The following is a 24,267-nucleotide window of genomic DNA, read 5'->3' as shown; positions in this document are numbered from 1 at the left end:
CCAACTATAACTAATAAACAGCTATAACTATAAACTATCAACTGTTAACTATTAGGTATACACTAGGGAGAGTGGAGAGCAAGCGAAGCAGGACTCCACAGTTCCAGTGACTGTCACGGGCGGTAAGAAGGAACTGAGGAGGCACTGGGTTCCATGAAGGCGCCACTCCGGGGACTCCACAGCCGACCCACCAGGTGTTGCTAGGGTAAAAATTCTCCGACAGCCGTGCATGCAGCACGCGCACACCTAATTGGAATCAATATGAGCAAGCACTTGAAGAAGTCCAGACTGCATAGTCCAGACCAGGGGTCGGCAACCTTTTAGAAGTGGTGTGCCGAGTCTTCATTTATTCACTTTAATTTAAGGTTTCACGTGCCAGTAATACATTTTAATGTTTTTTAGAAGGTCTCTCTCTATAAGTCTATATATTCTATAACTAAACTATTGTTGTATGTAAACAAGGTTTTCAAAATGTTTAAGACGCTTCATTTAAAATTAAATTAAAAGGCTGATCTTACACCGCTGGCCCCGCTCAGCCCACTGCCGGCCTGGGGTTCCATTCACCTAGGCTGGCAGTGGGGTGAGTGGGTCCTGCAGCAGGGACCCCGGCTGGCAAGGGGCCGGGCAGCAGGCTGAGTGGGGCCGGCGGCCGGGACCCCAGACCAGCAGTGGGCTGAGTGGCTTGGCCCGCTGCCAGTCTGGGGTTCTGTCCGCCGGCCCCTGCCAGCCAGGGTCCCGGCTGCAGGCCCCGCTCAGCCCACTGCCAGTGTGAGGTCCCGGCTCTGTTCACATAGAGTAGGTACCTACTTTCTCCCTGGTTCTGGCTCATTCTCTTCCTCTCTCTGTGCTGACATGAGGGTGGGAGTGCGCTGAGAACAGGGCTGGGGGTGAAGGAGCAGGTTGGGGTGCAGGGTCTGTCCAGGAGCTAGAATGAGGGAGGGGGCTCACGGTTGGGGCAGGAGGTTTGGGTGTGGAGCACTTACCTGGGCAGCTCCCATTTGGTGTGAGGGGTGCAGGTGGGAAAGTGGGTGTGTGTGTGCAGGAGCTCCTGTTTGGTGTTCAGGGTGGGGGTGGGGATATGGATGTGGGGGGTGCAAGAGTCAGGGCATACGGTGTGGGGGGGGCTGGGTATCTGTGGGGGGTGCAGGAGTCAGGGCAGGGGGCTGGGTATGTGTGAGGGGTGCCAGAGTCAGGGTTGGGGTTGTGGGAGGGTGCAGGGGTCACGGCACAGGGCTGGGATGTGGGGGGTGCAGGGGTGAGGGCAGAGGGCTGGGTGTGTGAGGAGGGGTCAGGGCAGAGGGCTGGAGGTGTATGAGGGGTGTGCAGGGGTCAGGGCAGAGGGCTGGGGGGGTGTGGGCTGGGGTTGTGGGGGTGCTTCCAGCCCCCTGCCCTGAGCGCTCACGGCAGGGGGCTGGAGGGGATATGCCAATTCCACCCCCTTCCCCAAGGTCCCCGGAGCAGAGAGCACGCTGCGGCTCCACTTTTCCCTCTTCCCTTCCATAGCAAGGGCCGTAGGCTGATCGGCCGCAGGGAGGGAGAGAAAGAGGGACAGGAACCCAGTACGCTGGGAGAAGAGGTGGGGGGAGGGGGAAGCTTGCCTGCTCTGCAAGGAGAGAGCGGTGGGCGGAGAAGAGTGGGCTGGGCCGGGCCGGATTTTTATTTGCACGTTGCTGTCCCTGGCAGCCAGCAGCGTGCCATTAAAAATTGGCACGGTTGCCGACCCCTGGTCCAGATAGACCCAAGCATCAACTACTGTGAAAAGCTGTTGCCACAATTCTCTGATAGATAAAAGAATACTTATGGGGCTAACTAGGAAAGAAAGTCCTGGCTTTATCATCAACCTACCACCCCCCTGACTGAGTTTGGCCACATCACACATGCCAAAACTCTAAAAGCCTTGGAAAATTTTAGAGCCACAACCTGTGAAGTGGATCCAAGCCCTCTTGGTTGGTAAAAGGCAGTGCAGAATGGAAATATTCAATGCCTACTTCACAGAAGCACGACTACCAAACTCCTTAAAAATACAATAGTTCACTCAAATCCCATGAAGTCAATTTGATCCCAAAGCTCTCTCTAACCACCATTCTGTCTTCAGTCTCTTTTTCCAGGGAAAAATAACTAACTGAGAAAGTAGGATCCACCAGGCTCCAACACCATGTGACATCAGCCAACATCCTGGATGCCTCACAGTTGGGTTTCAGACCAGAGCACAGCACAGAGACTGCTCTAGTGGCATTAAAAGACAATCTCCTCATGGCCATGGTCTCAAGCAAGGTTTCCATGCACAGGCTACTAGACCTCTCTGCAGCCTTTGTCACAATGGACTACAAGGTACTGTACTAACCTGCCTATATGACATAGCAAAAGTAGATGGCGACAGTGCTCCAATTGTTCCTCTCCAGCAGAACTCAGAATAGTGATGGGTAATTCAATTGCTCCACCTCTCCAAAGGCTCTTATCTGCAGTGTCCCACAGGGATCCATACTATTTTCTCCTCTTCAATATCTACCTGAGATTACTTAGAGAGAGAGAGAGGGGTGTCATGGACTTAGCTGCTAGTGATATGCTGATAATTATTTCATTCTCAGTGGATGCAACCATTGCCACTTAAAATGTCAGAAAGCCTACAGGAAATAAACTCTTGGGTAAGAAACCTCTCCTTCATCCAATAGTAACTTCAGTTCTTCCAGATGTTTTGTCCCTATGAGTGCTCCAACATAGGGTGAACGCATGTCTGTTGCGCTCTCAACTGGAGAATGTAAGGCTGTGTATGTGGATCCGCGCCTGCACAGAGTAGCACTGTGGGGCCTCCAAGTGAGGTCATATTGGGAGGCATGGGCCTGCTGCCACTCAGTTCCTTCTTACCGTGAAAGCAGAGCCTCCACAGCTAAGGGAAGGGAGAATGGGAGTTGGAGTACCCATAGGGACAAAACATCTAAAAGAACTCAAGTTACCATATGGCAAGCAACATCTCTGTCTTTGAGTATATGTCCCTATGGATGCTCCACCATAGGACGCTCCTAAGCAGTAACTCAGTGAGGAGTTGGGTGCTGAGGAGGCAAGTCCAAGATAGTTTGGAGGACTGTGTCACCAAAGGTAGTGTCATCCCTGGAAGCAGGTAAAATGACATAATGTTTGGCAAAAGTATGAATAAAAGACAAAGTTACAGTCCTACAGATTTCTGTTATGGGGACATCCTTCAGTAGAGCTATATGAGTGGACTGAGCTCGAGTGGAATGTGCTATTTCTCTGTGAGGGGGATGCATCCCAGGGGATTCATAGCAGGTTAAGATGCAACCCAAAACCCACTTTTACAGCCTTTGAGTGGAAATAGGTTGACCCTTCATCCTCTCTGCAAATGATGCAAATAGTCTAGGAGAGGCCTAGAAAGTCTTAGTCCTGTGAAGGTAGATAGCGAGGGACCTTCTGAAGTCTAGTGTATGAAGGCTGGTCTGCTCGCTGGAGGTGTGAGCTTTTTGGTAGAACACTGGCAGTGGAATCTCTTGATTAATGTGGTATTTCAACTAGACCTTCGGGAGGAATTGAAGACGAAGTTGCATTGTAACCTTGTCTTTGTAAAAGCTGGCATATGGCAAGTCAGCCATAAAAGCACAGAGCTCTCCCATTCATCTAGCTGAAATGATGGTGATGAGGAACAAAGACTTGAGTGAGAGATGGAGGAGAGAACATGCAGCCATCGGTTCAAAGGGAGGTTGTCTCCGGGCATTGAGAATCAAATTTAGGTCCTACTGCAGGGTCGGGTTCCATACAGGCTAAAATAAGTTGTGTACGCCCTTGAAGAATCTAGCTATATAGGTCAACAAAGACTGAGCACCCTTCAGTGGTTGAGTGGAAGGCTGTGATAGCATCTGAATGTATTGTGATTGAGCTCATTGATAGACTTTGCATCTTTAAATCCAACAGGTAGCCCAGGATTTGAGAGTGGAACCTCTGAGGCTTGAGAAAAATGAAGCGAATACCAGGAATGGAAGCATTTCCATTTCTGAAGGCAAGTTTTGTGAGTAGTAGGTTTCCTGCTAGATAGGAGAACTGTCTAGGCCTTATCCAAACAGGTTAGCTCCATGCTCAAGAACCATCTAGGAACCATGTTTTCAAGTTTGAGGAGGAGGGGTTGGGATGGATCAGGGTCCCTGAGTTTTGTGAGAGGAAGTCAGAGAGATACAGAGGAGTTGAGGAGGTTCAAGGACCACACTTGTCTTGTCCACGATGATGCTATAAGAATAACCCTAGCTCTTTCCTGATGCAGTTTGCAAAAGGTCTTGAGAATTGGAGGTAGAGGCAGATAAATATACAGTAGAGTACAGGGCCACTGTATTATCACAATATCTCCCCATGAGTTGTGGTCGTATCCTCCCTCTTAGAGCAGAAAAGGACATTTTGTTTTGGTTGCGGTAGCAAAGAGGTCTGCTTCTGGGAGACCCCACGTTTGGCAGATGCTGTGGAAGACAATCGTTGAGCTCCCATTTGTGATCCTGAAGGAAGTGTCTACTCAGGAGTTTGCAGCTGTATTCGGGAGGCCTGGAAGACAGAGAACTGAGATTTTTATCTGATAGAAAATGCATCAGTTCCACAGCTTTAGCAATTCTGTGCATAACGACTGGGATCTTTCTCCACCCTGCCAGTTGATATAATTCACTGCTGTCCTGTTGTCAGCATTACCCTGTGGAGTGGCCCTGTATGGTGTGAAATAAGTGTTGACAAGCATATTGAACTGCTCCCAGCCCCAGAATGTTCTTGTGAAGCATGACCTCTTGTGTGGACCACTTGCCCTGGACTGTGGCTCTTGGAGGTGAGCCCTCTATCCCAGAAGAGAAGCATCTGTTGTAAGAATCTTTGAGGGTGGAGGATGTGAGACTGGGGTTTCCCCAGAGATTTTCAGTGGGTCCTTCCACTAACTGAGAAAGTCTAGAACTTTTTCAGGTACTGTGAAAGTGACTGGAGAGACTGTCACTGTTTGGGGTGTACACAGACCGTAGCCACATCTTAATCAAGTCATTATTACATTAAATACTGAATTTTGATCTGTGAACCACTGAGATAACTATTCTCCTCTGGGACAATGCAGATCTTAAAGCCCAAGTTAAAGTATGTGAAAGCTGGGAACTCAGCATTCTCTGTCAAGAGGATCTGGCTATGGAACAACCATATAGAGATCAGTCCAGTCTTGCTGTCTGGCCTTCCTCAGAGAGAGCCTTCCTACCATAAGGGACATACAGTTCAAACACCCCTTTCATTCCCAAATCCCTTCCAACCCTTGCCCCTCAAAACAAACAAAACTCAACCCTACCTAAAGAAGAGTTTTTAACGCTAAAAGGGAGACTTTTCAGAGACTTCACGGGACTTTGCTCTTGCTATCCATTTTACATGGAAAGCATTCAGATACTTCACTGATGGGTGGCAGTATAAAATCCTACAATAACGGAAGTACTCAGGACAGGCCCATAAACTACTGATGCTTTTACATTAACCCTTACACAGTGACCATTAGATTAATCAGCTCCCCATCACAGCATTATAATGTGTGGGTGTATATATTATGGCCTTCCTGCATGCAGTAACTAGAAACTAAAAGGATGGAAATGACTATTGACAGTCTGCCAAATGGTGACCCCGTCTCTGCCCCTGCAGTGCCAAACATATGAGACTGTCACCACTGGAGTCATTGGATTCTTTTTGTATTGCATACAAGATAGTAAATTGGCTGAGTGCACTTGATAGTAATCAGAGACTGCAGTTTTGTACACACAATCATTGAAGCTTTACAAAACATCTGATCATTTGATCTCATTACTTCTTCCTAATAAAATGATGTTAGATAAATAAACTTCAGGGACATGGATCCATGTTTCATTTTGTTTAAATGACTCTCACTGTTTCAAACAGACATACTTTTATTTTCAACCAGGAGGTTGAACAGAACTGCCAATAAATGCCTGAACAAATCCTTCACAAGTTTTGACAGTACCTTTTAGCCTCTAAATGACCTAGCGCTCAGACACTTGCCAGTGCAACTCTCTATAGCAGATGGTAGAGTTTTTTTCTCTAAGCGGAGAGAAAACTGGGTTACTTACTGGTAGCTGGAAGTTCTCCATGCAATCACATTCACTCATGCACAGTGCTCAGCCAGAGAGCCATTAAAATTTAAAATACGAAATGCAGATTATGAAGATTCATAAATGCACTGAACAGCACATTTTCCATCACACCTGATAGAAGCGCCCACTGTGCCTTAGGTGCCTGGATCCTAATCTTTTGCCAAGCTGTTCTCGTTGATCCCTTGAGCTGTATGGGATAAGTGTTAAATGCATTCTCCTTCTGGTCCTGTAAAGCCCGTCTTCTAACATTTTCTGAGACATATTCAGTAAAAGGATTTTTTCTTCCTAACTATGATCACAACTTCATACTGGAATAACCAGTTGTCATGCTGCAGCCATAGCATGGGAATTGTGGGCTGCAGATTAATTTAAAACTAGTGATGGGGAGATCAGAACTAAGTCAAGAATCCATTTCTGGGTTTAGTTCTTATTAAAAAAAAAAGTTAAAGAGATGAGGATACACCCATTCAGGTAATAAATCTCTCTTTCAAAGACCCAACTTTTTGTTAACTCTAGCCCGAGCTGAAGTCTCGGTTAAATTGAGGTCTGGCCCGGACTCAAAAACCTAGGCTTTGGGAGACCAGCTTTATAGCCCCATTACTGTACCTCCCTTAGGGTACATCTACACTGCGATCAGGAGGGGTGAATGGAGCCATTCCTGAGCTACCTTTGATTGAGCTAGCTCACTAAAAACGAGAGTCTAGCTGCCCGAGTACAGCTACACTGCGATTTTTAGTGAGCTAGCCAGAGGTGCTGTCTTTCTAAAGTTGCTGGGGGGTGTTTGAACCCCTCTCCACCCTAGGCCCTGCCCCCACTCCAGCCCTGCCCCCCCAACCTCTCCCCTGAGCACGTCTCGCCTTCCCCATCCCCCCCAGCACTTCCTGCATGCTGCTGAACAGCTGATCTGTGGCGGGAGGGGGAGGAGCTGATGGGGGGAGCTGCCCACTAATTTTTTGTATATTTTTTTAATATTTTTGCATGGAGTCAGCGCCTAATGGAACTAGCCCAATCAAAGCTAGCTTGAGTATGTCTACATGTGTTGCAATCACATCTCCTGAATACAATGTAGACATACACTAAGCTTTAGCCGCTTAGCCCACATGCACCCTTTCCGTGCATGCCTTCATCTCTCCCCCCCATTACCCTTTTTTCCCCTTTAGTATTAAAAAGTAGTTTCTACACCTTAGCTTCCCATAGGCAGAAGGATGTAAGGGGCCAGCAACACCAGCCACCCAAAACAAGAGTTAGAACAGAGAAACCGGGCAATAACAAATGAGCGTGTGCAGAGCTGCCAAGTGTCATATGTAGCAGCCCTGTCTGCATTTCCAGAACCCAGCTGGATTGTCATGCATCCCGCTGGGCTGCAGACAATAGCTGTAGCAGCTCCTTCCCAACCACCAGAGGCTACTAGTCTAGTGAATTTATTTGAGCATAAGCTTTCGTGAGCTACAGCTCACTTCATCGGATGTAGCTCATGAAAGCTTATGCTCAAATAAATTTGTTAGTCTCTAAGGTGCCACAAGTACTCCTTTGCTTTTTGCGAATACAGACTAACATGGCTGCTACTCTGATACTAGTCTAGTGGGCTCTCTTCAGCTGCCTTGGCAGGCTTTGGTTTCCCTGATATGGAGTTTTGCCATCAGTTGGTGCTCACGTAGTTCCTGGGCTCTTTGATGCTGCAGTTGGGCCAGTATCCCTGCAGTTGTCTCCTTTGTGGCATCTGTGGAAGGAGGTGTGATGCTGACAGACAAGCTCAGTGTGACGCTGACAGAAAAGCTCTAATCAAAGCCATAGGCAATTCACTTGTGTGTGAATATCAAAGAAATGTTAAGTGGGCAAGGAGGCATAGGACTATTAATTTGTGTGTGGATATCAAAAAATGTTAATGTCATTATCTTCACTTACCTATAACCTGTTATTGTAGATATTGTTGTTTACTATCACATTACATTATGTATGCCCTGTACTTAATCCTAAATCAAAAGGTGTATTACTTGATGCTTAAACTTCATGAAAACTAATGAAAGATTGTTTGGATTGCTGTAACTGAGTGCATTATGTATGTATCTGTAATTAGATTGCCTATCAAACAGGATTGGAGCCTTGGAACTATAAATGAAGAAGCATGCTAACTTCAAAGCATGGGTCATTGTGTTCGACTGTGGGAAATCCACAGACCCAGCCTGCATCTAGTCAACAAAGGAAGAGCACCTGCTGAGGTGGAGACACTTGCCAGATTGCTTTCTGGAGAAAACAGCTGTAAAAATGAATCCAGGGGATGATCCTTTATCTCTGGACTGATGGATTCTGACAAGGTGGAATACTGAGTGATTTGACAGAAATCCCTAGAGCTATTGGGGAGGGAGGCAAGGATCACCCTGAGAGACTTATGGAGAACTAGCAGATTACTACATCTCTGCTTTCATGTTGGACTTACAAACTGACTCACTTGTTAATGCATTTGATCTAATTTAACTTCTCAATAACTCATTTCTTTTTCTTAGCTAATAAACCTTTAGTTAGTTTATTAGAGAGATTGGCTGCCAGCATTGTCTGATGTGAGATTCAGAGTATCCGTTGTCCTGGGGTAAGCGACCAACCCTTTGGGATTGGAAGTAACCTAATGTGAAGTGATTTTTGTTTTTAATAACCTTTCTTCAGAAACTCTAGTTTGTTTGGTGGCAAGATGCGCTGGAAAGCTGAAAACCATTTGTGACTACAGGTGAGACTAATATAGTGATCCTTACTGGCTCGGTGAAATCTAATTATAGAATATGCCACCAGTTTGGGGTGTCTGCCTGTTTTCTGACAGTTTGCCACAAGTACTCCTTTTCTTTTTGACCTGAGATTGGCACACTCAGTATGAGCTACTCTAGACACTGTGACAGGAGGGTCCTTGGGCACCACTACCTTTTCTTCCCCTGGCACCTGGTCAAAACGTAATGCAAACAAACTTACAAGACCATTAAAGAACTGTGGTTCACTCATTGTGCCTATTCTTTAAAGCTATCAATATCTAGTTTAAACTTTTCACAGTGCTGGGGCTATGATCTATACACTTAATTGACATATGGTATGTGAATCCTGTCAACTATGCCAATGTCAAGCTGTCCTGCAGCGACTCAAGAGCATGAGTACGAACCTCAGGGCAAACTGTAGGAAACGGCAAAAATCCCAAATTGATGGTAAGCTCTATCCTTAGGTTTCACCAACCAGTTATCAAGTGTAAACTCCTCAGACACTAACAGCCTTGACACGGAGTCACAAACAGTCCCCTTGGGTACCCAATCTGTCTTGTCACTGATAGGCCTGCCTTTTTAGACTGCTGGTCCCTCACACAAAATGACCACAGCAATATTCAGGTTACTCCCAGTCCCAAAGCACCAGTCACTTATCCCAGGTCAATTGCACTTTAGATCTCACACCAAAGAGAACTCTTGTAGCTAATCCTATAAGAAACTACCTAGAGATATATAGGAGAAGGAAACAAGAATGTTATTTACAAGGTTAAAGAAGGTAAACAAAAAAAACACACACATCAGAGTTACTTTTTGAAATTGGAATAGATGCTTCTATAATAAGCAAGCTCTATATGTCCTTTAGGGCTAACCCAGGCTAAGCACTGGGGATCTTCAGCTTATGCCTGGTGATCCTTGCCCCCCTCCCCAAGTCCAAGCAGCATAGAGATATAGTTCCTCCTTGTTAGGGGTTTTTATACCCTGCCCTCTTACTGCTTTGATCTGCACACTCAGCTGATTGGAGGAATTCACTTGCAAGACTTATTCATTGGGGTGGAGCGAGTAAAAAGCAAAGTGTTTTGTCCTCTTTAACGTCCCACTGTAATTTGGCTGGTGTCAGTGGGCCTTCATTGTTGGGCAGGACATAACACCAACACCTTCTGCCAGAGATCAGCATGTCAGGATTCTCTACTCCTTGAAGTCTTTAAACCACGATTTGAGGACTTCAATAGCTCAGACATAGGTGAGGTTTTTCGTAGGAGTGGGTGGATGAGATTCTGTAGCCTGCGTTGTGCAGGAGGTCGGACTAGATGATCAGAATGCTCCCTTCTGACCTTAGCATCTATGAATCTATGTCAGACTAGTTAATGTCTCTCTCCTGTTTTGTGATTTACAGTTAGAGGCTTATCAATGCAAACATTACTCAAATATTACTTTATAATATGGGCTACAAATGCTATGTCAGATTAATGCAGACAGAAATTTACAAGCATTCCATAAAGTCTAAGCACTAAACACACACTTATAATTCTAATACCTAGTATAACAATAGTAACACACAGATGAGTCCAACAGAATCCAGCTATGTATTTGTCGGTATTCAATTGAGACTTGGGGATTTTGGCACGAGCTGGCACTGATCTGCCAACAACACAGATACTAATAGCAAAATCTTTCCAGGAATGACAACAATGGATTAAGTTTGTTTAATCATGTGGTAACACATGCTATGTCATGGAGGGTCCATTACTGAATGATTGGTACCTGTGCACTATTTAATTTTTTTCCCAATGTTATAATAAATGCTTCTTTTCCCCTCTGGAGGGGTAGTGTTTGATTTTTCAAACAGGTTGTTATTTTAGGAACATTTTCTGAATATGGAAGTTATGCCTTTATTTTGGCAATGAGAAAAGCCTGCATTTATGTCCTCTCATTGCTTTTGTTTTTCCCCAAAATTTTCAGGGCTAGTCTAAAGATCTCTTACAGAAAAGCACCATACACATACGTGGTATCTGACATGTAAACTACTGGAAAGGCTATGGTTCTTACGAAATGCATGAACTAACCTCACTCAATGCAGTTCTATAAAAAACAGGAAGTTGGGGTTGAAAGAAATAGTTTTATAAAATTACATGTTAGAAGTATCTTTTTTAAAGATACAGGAATTTAGGCATGGCTAGGCAGAGACTCCCACTTACTGTACAAAAAGATTGCTCATTTTACCATTTAGCTTGTTTCTCCCAGTCTTGTTTATCTGCTTAATCTACCTGTTGCATCATGTCTTGTCTAATGAAACAAGCACCACGTTTTACTGCTATGATTATTAGATACATGGGATTTATAGATTGCAAGGCCAGAAGGGACCATTGTGATCATCTAGTCTGACCTCTGGTATAACACAGACCATAGAACTTCCCCAAATCTTTTTCAGAGTTGCTGCTTCTCGAGAGAGTCTCCCATTTTGTAAGTATGGCCTACATCCTTTGTTCCTAGGTTTATACATTTACATTTTGCCATATTAAAAACACATTGTTTGCTTGCACCCAGCTTACAAGCGACCCACACGGCTTTGTATCAGTGACCTGACCTGTATGATTTCCTAGTTACTCAGTTTGTGTGTCATCTGCAAACTGACGAAGTGAGGAAAAAGGTCAAATTTGATAACTCCTGAAAGAGAGAAATAAAATTGTCTAAAGCCATGCATGGTGCTCCTGCAAGACAACATGCAACCTTCTTTGTAACACTTTTCATTAGATCTTAAGGCCAGAAGGAACCATTGTTATCTAGTCTGACCTCCTGCATAAAACAGGCCGAAGAACCTCACCCAGTAACCTCTGCATCAGCCTCTACTTGAGCTACATCCTAGCTTTAAGAAAGACAGAAATCAAGACTGGATAAGTTTAAGTGAAAGCAAATCCAACCATTTCCTTCGGTAATTTATTCCAAGGGCAAATTACCCTCAATGTTAAAAATTTGTGCCTTATTTCCTGTCAAGTTTATATAGCTTCAATTTCCAACCTTTAGATCTCATTATTTCTTTTCTGCTAGATTAAAAAGTTATCTAATATCAGAAACCCCTTCACCATGTAGGTACTTGTACACTGTGATCAAGTCATCTCTCATGTTGGATAAACTAATAAATTGAGCTTCACAACTCTCTACTTGTTTTTATTCTTTCTGCTCTTTACTGAAGACTTTCCGAAGTGTGGACGTTAGAATTGGACACAGTATTCCAGGAATGGCCTCCTAATGCCATATACAGAGGTAATAGCAGCTTTCTAATCTATTTGATATTCCTCTGCTTACAGAATTGTGTGTCCTCAACACACTCCAAGGTCATGTTCAACTGGTTATCAACCATGTCCCCTATGTTATTTTCAATATCATTGCATTGAAAGATAGTGTCTCCCATTTTATAACTGCAATCTACATTCTTTGTCCCTAGATGTATGACTTTCCATTTGGATGTATTAAAAATATGTCATTTGCCTACCAACCAGTCTAAGTCAACCTGTAAAACTGACGTGTCCACATCGTTTACCACCCCTCCAATTTGTGTGTCAACTTCCAGTTTTTCCAGTAATGATTTTATATTTTTGGTCCAGATTATTGATTAAAATAGTGAATTACATTAGGCCAAGAACAGATCCTGTGGGATCTCACTAGAATCAATCTCACTGGATGATTCCCTATTAAAAATTACTTTTGGAGATCTATCAGTTAACCAGTATTTACTCTAATGTGGGCTACACTGATTTTGCATATGCTTTTTTTTAAAAGCAAGATATGTATCTATTCTTTGAATACCTATAGGGTACCTATATAGTAAAGAGTATTAGTAATTTATGGTATGTAGGTGTTAATACAGCATTAAATAAAAACACAATTACAAAAAGTTCTATAAAACACAATGTTAAATACAATACAAAGTTTATTAAAAATAGGTTGCAAGTGAAATACAGTAGAAATGGGAAACTACAGCAGTTTTCATGTTTTTCCATAATAATGCACAGACAAATATGAAAAGCACTTTTACACATATTCACACTTGACCCGAATGCCCAATAGCGGCCAAATCCACTCAACTGAAGGTTATATGTATTTTTTTGCTAAGCCTTTTCAGATTCTAGCAGCAACAGTATTTCAGCCACAGCATAAATTTTTTTTCTGAAGAAAAGAGCATTTTGTCACTGTAAGGCTGCTAGTGTTCTCAAGATAAATTGGGAGAGGCTTGCTTTTCCTGATTAACAGACACAGCAAGCATGCAAATCCTTCATTAACACTTTGAACCGGTTTAATCTCCTACTTCATATTTAACAGGTGAAACGGTAAAAGCACACTTTCAAATAAGAAACCTGAAATATGTAAAAAACAAATATTTACACTCCAATTTTCATTAACTTGCATTTATTTATCATACAACTCTTATTAAAAGTGATTTCTTTTCTAAGGCAGTGAAAGTCTACCCCTCTGTATTTGGAAGTGTGCATAATTCCCTAAATATATATTTATAAGAGAACAATATGATACAGAAAAATCATCTAAAGCCCAATTTAGGGCTTTGCAAATAGAAAATTTGTTTGGAATCACAATAATATATTTTGTCTTAATGTCACACAAAGAGAAAAACTCTGATGAGGTCCTTATCCCTAACATCAGCCATATATGCATAGCTGAAGAAACAACAGTGGGAGGAACAAAAAGAGTCCAACAATTCAAAATTAAATAAGGCTATCAATATGTAAAAATAGCTTGAACTGCTGAGAAGATTCTCTACAGTAAATAACAATATAAGAGGAGGCAAGTAAAACCAGATAGATGAAGGACAGCTTGACTAGCACTACTTTCTCAATATTAATAATGGTGGTGTGCTTTCAAGAGAAGAAGTCAACCCATCTCACTGACATTCATATTCACAGCCAGCAACATTGTATTTGATATTTCAAACATCAGTCTTACTGTATGTTATACCATTTTTCTTCTCCAACAGTAGTATGTAGCTCAGCTGCTATAACAAACTCCATCAATGATGCTCCGTGGCTAGTTGCTTAATACTCTCTATTCTACACTCCTTGGAAAATGCATGCCTTAGTTCTGCTAGCTTTGGACCTGGAATCATTACTTCCATCTTGAACATTTAACATTTTGGTCCTAGCTATGATAGGGCCACTAAGGTAGCCCATTATCTATTGCTTGTTATATTCTGTTATTTCAATACAGTGTTCAACAAAACAAAACCCCAAGGTTTTTCATCTCCAGCTTTGTTCTTGTTTTGCTTTAAAAGGTTTGTAAACCAGACACGTCATTTACAAGAGGGATGTATGCATGTATATGCTTTTCCATGGTTATGGATTAAACAGTTTCTGTTATGCATCCATTTTAGACCCAAACAAAACACCTAGAGGATTAAAACTGTTTCACTCAAAGACTTTATCCAGGCAAACCCTATTACTCTAATGCTAGGTAATAAGAGGTTTGTACTGATATGCTAATAGTCTGTATGAACAGCATACAATACGTAAAACTTGTATATATAAACTTAGACCTTTGTAAAACAGCCCAGAGATTGGCTTCTGTGTCAAACCACCTATAGATATCAACAGCTAGTGCACAGATTAATTTAGGCAGTTCAAACTATTCTCACTCGCTCTGCTCAGCAGCTAAAACAAAGTATGTCTGTAAAAGACCAGGAAACAGAACTTATCTTTGACAAGTGCTACTTGGTCTATTGCAGAAAAAGTTAATCCCCAAAACAAAAGAAAAAAGTGACCTTCACGTGATTCATATAATTAAAATTTTACAGTGCTTTAATTGTATAAACCACAAGCTCTTGGTAAAGTAATCAGTATTCTTGCTATTGCAACATCTCTAAATCTCAATTAACAGTCTTAGATACAGAGGAATCAAACTCACTCTTCACAGACAATACACTCTCATCTTGAACTGACCCATTATTTTAGAGATCTTTCAGTAAATTTGATAAGGTGCTTTTATCTTATTTTGTGTTCAACTCATTTTCCAGTTCCATTAATTTCCTAGAAGCCTTTACTTTATTCGATACATCCTGGCCCTGGGAAAAAAGTCGTTGGCGCTCCCTGAATGTCAAGTTCTCCGGTGCTCCAGGTAAATCTATATCTTGACTGGAAGAAACAAAAGGTTTGTTACGAAACTTAATTTTAAACATCCTTTTATATAAAAGCTTTGCATCCATATAATCTTATCTGGTGTCCTCTTGCCTTCTAACTGGAAGATCTAGATTCAAGTCCTGCAAGGCTCTTTCTTAATGCTGACACTACAGGACTGTCATTCAGAGGAGCCATTAAACAGAAGTCATGTATGACAATCTCTGGTAGCTAAACATGTGGATGAGATTACCTGGCACTTTTCAAAAAGGATTAAAGGGTGACTAAGGCCAGAAAAGATTTGCTGATATAGCTATACTTGCATGCCCTCCTTATATAAATCAAAAAAGTTCTTTTGTCAATATAGTTCATACTGATTTTGAGAGTGAAATAAACTGGATAAAAGTACTTTGGCAACTTTGGTCAACCATTCAACAAATCAAATCAACCGCCTAGCTCAGGGGTCTCCAAACTTTATGAGACGAGGGCCATATTAGATTTTTGAAGGGGCTTTGCGGGCCAAAGCAACTGTGAAAGAAATGAAATTATGCAAATATATGCAAAATCATTAAAAAAAACTACTCTGTGTCCGTGTTGCATTAAATTCTAAATCAGGTATAAAAGTTAATCGATGCAGGTACTGTAAGTTGGCTCCCCTTTTTGGGTCTGTTCTTCCCCATGCCTGCTCCTTTCTTGTGCCCGCTAGGTGTGCCTGCCCTGCTGAAGAAAATGACAAAGGATTGAAAGTTTGGCTGTACTTTGGTAAGAGAAGCTCCAGGTTCCCACTGTTGGTTGGGTCTGTTTGGTTCTATTAGTGCTGTAGTTAAAATATAACCGTTATGAAATTGGAAATTTCCATCTTCTTTACTCCATTTATTGGAGTTGTAATTAAGCATCTGGCTTGTATTTTTATTCTAAGGCAGGGATCCGTGCCTGCTTGGCTGCAGCAGCAACTCTCCCCTGAGTTGGCTCCCCGGGGCACTCACCCCTCTGCATAGCTCAGCCACCCCCCCGCTCCCACCTGCATGAGCTGCTGCTGGCAGCCCCTCCCCCTGCCTACTCAGGGGTTCGCTTCTCCTCTGTTGGTTGGAGGGCCGGACAAATGGAAGCCCCGGACCGGATCTGGCCCGTAGTTTGGAGACTGCTGGCCTAGCTGATACTGCTATACTGACAAAGTTTCTAGTGTAGAGTGGCCCAAGTACTTCTGCTGCCTCCTCCTTCATCCTTACTGCTATCTACTTCTCTGGTTAACTATTTCTGCCATACCAAGGAAGAACTCAGTTCTTGGCGTCTCCTCCTCCCTCACCACCTGAGATGTCTGGAACTCTGGCCCTTACCCAGTCAGACTTGGCTTCACTTAAGGCTCACCAGAGTGGGTCTCTATTCTCTGAACAGTACAAAGTGCACAGTGGCCATCACACCACCATTTCACTTTACAAGATGTGCAGGAACCAAGTTAAAGGCTCCTGTAGTATCCTTGCCTCAGCCAATGTGAACCTTCAATATACTATGCAGCTAAATTAGCCCCACATGCATGTGCAATGCAGTCTTTGTTAGCTGGCCACTTCACAAGCTTAGTAAAAACTCCATATAAAGTGTACTGTGCTTGCCGCCTCGTGTGTGCAAATTTATAAGTCTGGTTGAGGTAGTAAAAAAAAAAAAAAATAAAGAAATCTTGTGATGACTGCTCTGCTTACTCACACAGTCACAACACTAATTTGCTTTAAAATACCACATGAACGAAAAAGCGTATAAAACCAAATTCAATTTTGTGATAATCCAAGATATCCCAGAACCAACTGTAAAATTGTTTTATGCTATCCTGCATATTCTTAGCGCTCTCTTTGAAAATCTTTTCTAGGATTAAATAAGAGCTTTCGAATTTCATTATCAAGATTTACAGATACATATATAAAATGGTATTATAATAAGAATTTAAAATATTCCAGAGATCAGCAGCTAGTTAGTCTGAATACAGATTAATATTTCATGAGTCTCTTCTTCATTTCACCTTTTAGATCTCTTCTCTCTTGGATCCCGATAAACTTCATGGGCTCCAACAATTGCTCCTGTAGATCCAGTGTAAGGATTTGGTCCTTATGCAAAATAATATAAAAGTTACAGTTGAAGGATGGCAGTTATAATACCAAACAAGTTTCAATTTATTTTTAAAAAGGTGCAGTGCTCTTTGCAAAAGTAAAACTCTCAAACTATCATTTCTAAACCTTGTAAAAGGAATAAAAGTACCGTTTTGGAGCTTTGCCTGAATGCCAGAATAATGATTTCAGTCAAGAGTAGTCAGTCTCTTCCTAAAACTGCAACTTTGCTTGATAAATAATAAAATTAGGGGGTAAGAAAGCAAATTATATTTGGAACAAACTCTGACCTGTATCAAATCATGATAAAGTTATTTATCTTGTGGCTATTTATTATAATGCAGAAATGAAATAAAATATTAAGTGTCTAGAAGGATGTACTTATGCGCAGCTACAATTTTTCTGTGGAATTCTGTCACAAGGTTCTATTGAAGTAAGAATAGCAACTCCAGCTAAGTTAACTAGGATAAATACTGCTAGCATTAGTAAGTGCCAGTATGACAATTCCAAAGTTATTTTATCTTTATTTAGCCAGGTTGTGAAAATATTTAGAAACTCTAACCTGTAATGTTTAGAGGATGACTATTCATATCTCATTTTTGTAGTTATCTGTCTTGTTTCATACAAACAGCTTACAGCACTGCACCTTTAGTTTTAAACTCATATAAGATACACAGTTCTACATAATATATTAATCCTCTCCAAAGGCCACAAGACTAAACACAGGTTTCCAATCAAAAAGTTTTGTTATCATAGTCAGCTTTTAAGTAGGTTTCTTAAATCACCGGTATTGTTAGGACAGTCAAATTAACTGTCACGATTCTCAAATTTGTTTTCAAATATTTTTGGTTTCTTGACATAGTATATGTCATGTCTTGTGAGTCTTTCTCCAAACAGAAGGAAATGCTTGCTTCTTCCACTGGTGTATTTTGAACCACAGATAATTAGAAGATTAAATGTCAGTAAAACAGAACAGAACTCGTTTGGATATTCATATATTGTATTCATTTAATAATTTAATACTGTATATTACAATAGTTATCTAAGAAGGGATAGCTCAAATCATATTTAAAACACTTGTAATACTTAAGTATCATGAAGAATTAATTATCTTTGGTTCAGACTAAGTCCCATATATCTGATCACCACCTCCGCTCCAACTTGGAAAACGTCTAGGTCTGAAGTCTGGTTCTCACGATCATATCTAATTTTGTTAAAATTGGTCAGATTTTATGCCCCAATTTGATGGAACCAATGTTTTAAGTCAGTTCCTTAAGCAATCCAGTGGCAGAAGCTGGGAGAGTGCAGTCTGCAGAAGCCTGGTTTACCAGTGTTAGCATTTATAGCAGAAAAGAGCTGTAAAGAACAATAATGTGACAGTGCTAGTGAGATGGACAGATGGTAAACTGCACAGCAAAGTCGGCATTTTGTGCAAACGGCTTTGTACTTTACACAGGCAGTCTTCACAGAAGCTTGAGTAATCAAGGTGGAGTGTTTAACCTGTTCCTATAGGCTATTTTAAAAGTGTGAAATAAAGTAAATCAGAATTAGTTGTATGGCTTATGTATTAAGGTCATTAAAGGTGGAGCATCATACTACAATGTTCCTCAATTATTACCAAACCCATATAAATGGATCTGACTCAGAAATGGTCCTGATTGTTTACTGAAAAACAAAACCATTGCTGGATGTCTCATTTGAGATTCCACTTTTTGCGCTCACTCTCTTTTTTGATATATGAAAGTCAGCAGAACGCAGGGTTGGAAAATTTAATGAAAAGGCAAAGGGTTTATTGGTTGGTGGATAGGTGGGAGTAGATGGAGAGTTAAGAGTGGTTCCAGAATTACTCAACTTAAACACATATACAGCCTTTAAAGTACCAAATCAGAAAGAGAAGTAACAGCATTTTTAAGCAGCTATATTATGATGGAAGCGTGTTTTACACTTAATCTCAAAATGGCTGTAGTTGAGAATTTCAAGCGTAGAGAAAAAGGAAAATATTTTGAAAGGATAAAAATAAAGTATTAATTGATTAGTTTTTAAGAGGCTTTAGGGCTGGGTCTGTTCCAGCATACTATTTAGAACAAATGGACTCATCATTGATTGCATTTCTGATATTTAAAGAGAATTTTTATTACAAGCATATTTTCTTTTAAATATAATTCAACTTAAGAGCCACAACTAGTCAGCAGTTCGAGTAAAAATACTTCTGATGTGGAACTATGTTTCGAAAAGAATGGTTACTTGCCCTACAGTAAATGTGATTCTTTGAGGTGATGTAGTTAGTGTGGATCCCACTATAGGTGCACATGCACCTCATGCACACAAGACTGAATTTTTTGAATAGCTGTGTCTGAGCCGTGCAGGCGCCCTGTGCCTCCTTGTGTTCCCCTGCCAGGGCATATAGGGCAGAGCAGTTACATGTCTCCCTCAGTTCCTTTGCAACCCAAAGCCCATGTCAGAGGCTCAATGTGGGGATGGAGGGCAGATCCTGGGATCCACATCAACTATAATCTCATCTCAAAGAACCATGGTAAATGTAGGATAAATAACCCTTTTGCTTCTTTGAATATATGTCAGTGTGGATCTCATAGTAGATGACTGGCAAGAAGAAATCCCCTCTCAGAATGGTGGGAATGAGGTCTGCCAGCTGTATCAATCGAACAGTGACTGCAATACTGCACACTCAAACTTCACAGCTGAGCATAGCCTTCGACAAAAGTCTGTGTTATTCCACAGTGCTGCCTTACATATTTCTGAGATTGGTACATCACTGAAGCAGGCAGAGAATGTTGTTTGTGCTCTGGTGCAGTGAGTCTTGATGTCTGGTGGGAAATGTATACCAGCCAGCCAGTTGGTAACACAATAAAATGCATTGTGTAATCCATTTCAATATCCTTTACGATGAGATAGCTTTAACTAGGCATTCTAAAAGGTCAAACTAGAAATAGCCAGGATGATAGCCTGAATGGCTTAGTCTAGTCAATGTCATCAAGTACTGGGTAAGTCTAGTGAGTGTAATTTCTTTTTTTCCATAGTACAGAGTGTGGCTTGGGAAGACAATGGGCAGCATGGCTGATTCCTTCAGACTAAATTTCAAGACCACTTTAGGAATGAACTTGGGATGGGATCTCAGCACCACCGTGTCCCTATGGAAATTCATATTGGGACATTTGGCCATAAGAGTTTAAACTTCACTCATTCTTCTGGCTGTGGTCATAGTCTTTAGGAATATTGTCTAGTGAGAGGTGATGCAAGAAGCATTCAGAGAGGTTCAAATGGAGGCTCCATGAGCCTCAGGAGAAGTACAGTGAGGTCTTAGGCAGGGGTAGGTTTTCTCACCAGTGGGTAAATATGTAATAGCCCTTTGAAAAATTTCAATAGTATTGGATGAGGACAGACTTAACACATGAAACAACAGGTGGATGGTACACTGAAGTTGTCACAAGGTGGATATTAGATGAGTTGAATGTAAGGCCAGCTGACTTTAAATGCAATAGGCATCAGGGGCCTGGACAGGGTTCAGACCACACTGAGCTACCCATATCAAGAGCCTCCTCCATTTAAAAGATTATGTTTTCCTGGTACATGGCTTCCTGCTCTGTATCAAGATCTCCTATTCTTGTAGGGAATAGTATCTGTCTGTTGTACTCAGCCAGCCGACAGCCAAACTGTCTATCAAGTACAGTGACTTTGGATCCAGATGGAGCACTTTACTATGGTGCTGGGGCATCAGATCCAGGATAGGTGGTTGAATGGACATCTGTAATAGGTCTGTTAGACAAAAATGCTTTGGACAACATGGAGCTATGAGAAGTATCATGGCCATGTCCCTTTTGTTCTTGGAAATCACCTTGGGAATCGTTGGAAAGGCATAGAAGCAGGCCTGTTCACCTGCAGGAGGAAGGCATCCAGCAATGATCCTGGACTCAGTCCTCTGAAGCAGAAGTTCTGACACTTGGCGTTGTCCCTGGTGGCCAACAAGTTTATTATGGGGGACTCTCCATGATGGAATATAATTCTTATGATGAATCTGTGCAGGGACCATTCGTGATTGGTCACAGATTGCCTGCTAGATTGTCGCTGACTCCTGGAAGGAGTCTATTCTGATGGCAACATGTCCAGAATTTGATGGCCTTCATGCTAAGGGGTAATGAGCAAGTTCTTCATTGTTTATGTAGTGCTTGGCTGTCATGTTGTGTGTGAAAAATCTGTACTACTGAGTATGAGGACAGGCACGAATGCCATACAGGCTAATTTGATGGCTTTGAGCTCCAGCACATTCACAGATAATCTCATATTGCCTAAAGATCAGGTTCCTTTAATTTGTAGTTTGCTCAAATGAGTCCCGCAATCTGTTCCTGATGCATTCATGATCGGTGTCTGTGTCAGGGATGGATACTGAGACAAGTATCCATTTCCGTGTCTTTACGGGTTCCAACCATCAAACCAATTCTGCAGTGACATGATGGCACAGAGACCTTCTTTCCATCTGATGGCTCATCAGGGAGTATGCTGACATGAGCCAAGGCTGAAATCTGTCAAGTGAAGTTATTTACATGCATGCCAACTAGTGGCCTAACTCTGCATGACATGTTTGTACTGTCAGCTATGTTTGATGTTAGCTGAAGTATGAGTGCTTGTAATGACTAGGACCTGTCCTTAGGCAGTATGATCTTTCTGCTCTGAGTCAATCACATCATTCACTAGGGAGACCTACCTGTGTGAATGGGGATAGTGCATTCCAGGCTTGCTGGTGCCTTCCACTGAGATCTGCCTCTGATCAGCCAGTCATCCAGCCGTACCTTCACAAAGGAGCCACTACCACTGCTAGGCATTTCACAGGTATACTCGGTGCTGTAGAGAGTCCAAACAGCAAATCCTTGTACTGGTAGGGATTTGGTCAGACTGTAAATCTCAAGTACTTCCTGTGGACTGGCATGGCTCTATGGAAGTATGTATCTGGAGTACTGTATCCAGTTTTGGGCCCCACACCACAAGAAGGATGTGGAAAAATTGGAAAGAGTCCAGCGGAGGGCAACAAAAATGATTAGGGGGCTGGAGCACATGACTTATGAGGAGAGGCTGAGGGAACTGGGATTGTTTAGTCTGCAGAAGAATGGGGGTGATAGTTGCTTTCAACTACCTGAAAGGGGGCTCCAAAGAGGATGGATCTAGCCTGTTCTCAGTGGTAGCAGATGACAGAACAAGGAGTAATGGTCTCAAGTTGCAGTGGGGGAAGTTTAGGAAAAACTTTTTCACTACGAGGGTGGTGAAGCACTGGGTTACCTAGGGAGGTGCTGGAATCTCCTTCCTTAGAGGTTTTCAAGGTTGGGCTTGACAAAGCCCTGGCTGGGATGATTTAGTTGGGGATTGATCCTGCTTTGAGCAGGGGGTTGGACTAGATGACCTCCTGAGGTCCCTTCCAACCCTGATATTCTATGATCTTGCAGCTGAAAGCAAGGAAGCAGTCTTGAGCCTGAAGAGATGGGATGTTGGAGGCAAGGCTTATCATCCTGAACCTGAGTTGGTGTACATATTTGTTCAGTCTCCTCAAGTGTAGGATGAAAATATCCCTTCTTCAGGATAAGGGAATATCAGTAATAGAAAGATTCTTGCCCTGTAATCATGAGGATCATCATCTGTGGCTCCCAGATGAAACAAGGCAACTTTTTGAAACAGGCTCTTATAAGAAGGGTCACTGAAGATGGACAGGAAAGGAGGGTTGATGGGGGATGGGTATGGGAGTGAATGAGATAACCATGGGCAATTGCCAACACCCATTTGATGGAGATATTGGACCAAGCCCAATGGAATGGAGCAAGGCTTCTCCCAAAGACTGCTGATGGCCATTTCCAAGAATATCACCATCATTTTCAGGGTGATTGCCTAACCTGAAAATAGGGATGAGCCCACTGTCTCGGCTAAGGCTGATATTTGTATGGCATCCTTAAGATGTTGGTGTATAAATTTCCAGTGACCTTGAAGAGGACCATGAGTCTTTTACAAAATGAACCACTTCATCTGTTCTTTTGCTGAAGAGCTTCCTTCCCTCAAAACAGGAGGTCTTTATGGTCTCTTAGCCCTCTCTTTAATATTTCAGATGCTAACAGCCAAGAGGCTTGCCTCATGGGTCACAAGCTTGGTTATCGACGTCGCAGATGTGTCAGACGTGTTCATGGATAGCTGTAGGATTGTTCTGGCAACACTTAAAATGATTTAATTCCTCAGTGTCCCAAGATACTTTTGACAGGAAGAGAGTCATCTTTTCCCAGATGAGGAAGTGAAACTGGCAAATGCCACTTGGGAGTTTGCCACATGGAGTTGCAGTGAGGTGGATGAGTAGGCTTTGCATTTGAATAGGTCTAGCTTTTTGGTATTTTTCTCTTTGTGTGTGCCTTTCATCAATTTAGATATTTCAGCTTACTGCAACTACCAACAATACTGGATTTGGGTGGGAGTGACAGTGGCCAAAGCTTTTTTGGGGAACTTGATAATACTTCTCCACCCACTTAGATGTGGGCTGAATGGTAGCTAGGGTTTGTCAGAGCTCCTGAGATGGTTCTAGTATGCCCTCACTGATGAGGAGTGCAATCCTATGTGATGCAGTCAAAATGTGGTGATGCAGTCAAAATCCCAGACTTCATGGGATTTTTCTTGTATGACTGTTGTTTCAGTATCTATGATCTCAGTGATAGAAAAGAAGAAATCTTCCAAGGCTTTAAAATAGCCAATTGCTGGGGCAGAGGCTGGTGTACCAGTCTCACTGAGCAACAAATGATGATTCTTTCAATGGAGAATGGGAATGCTACTGTTCTTTTGCTGCTCACACCACTGGGTGCTGACACTGCAGTCTGTTGTTGGTGGCCTGGATAGTGATGCCACTTGGCAGCTTAATCTCCTCCTCTTTCTGGACATACAGGAGTGGGATCTGCTGTAGGACACCTCAGAGGATGGTCCCTAATATGGCCCATATGGCCAGGAAAGCATGTTATATCAGTACTGACCTGGTTGTGACTGATTGGCTCAATGCCACTACCATCTCTTTTGTGGTGATGCTTTGTGAGAAGGCTCTCCAGTATAGGCTTCTAGGGTTGCTCTGAAAAAGCAGGGGAGAGGCATCACTGTTCAATACCAGGAAAAAGCATAATCAGGCACTAGTGAAGAAGAATACTCTTCAAATGGTGGTGCTTTG

The 24,267-nt window shown here is 42.3% G+C and overlaps 1 protein-coding gene across 27 annotated transcripts in view; it reads right to left on the bottom strand.

Moving 5' to 3' along the window:
* Positions 1–12,767: 12,767 nt before the first annotated feature.
* AFDN (afadin, adherens junction formation factor) overlaps positions 12,768–24,267 on the bottom strand; it is a 213,111-nt gene continuing 201,611 nt past the window's right edge. For all 27 annotated transcript variants that reach the window (XM_038394708.2, XM_043511318.1, XM_043511306.1 and 24 more), the window contains 2 exons: positions 16,988–17,072; positions 12,768–14,994 (listed from right to left, as the gene is read on the bottom strand). In XM_038394708.2, the coding sequence (XP_038250636.1) occupies positions 14,850–14,994; positions 16,988–17,072 (230 nt within the window). In that variant the 3' untranslated portion in view covers positions 12,768–14,849. The remainder of the gene's footprint in view (positions 14,995–16,987; positions 17,073–24,267) is intronic.

Source organism: Dermochelys coriacea, chromosome 3, assembly GCF_009764565.3.
Source record: "Dermochelys coriacea isolate rDerCor1 chromosome 3, rDerCor1.pri.v4, whole genome shotgun sequence".
Classification (NCBI taxonomy): Eukaryota; Metazoa; Chordata; order Testudines; family Dermochelyidae; genus Dermochelys; species Dermochelys coriacea.
This window is presented reverse-complemented; position numbering and strand designations above follow the sequence as displayed.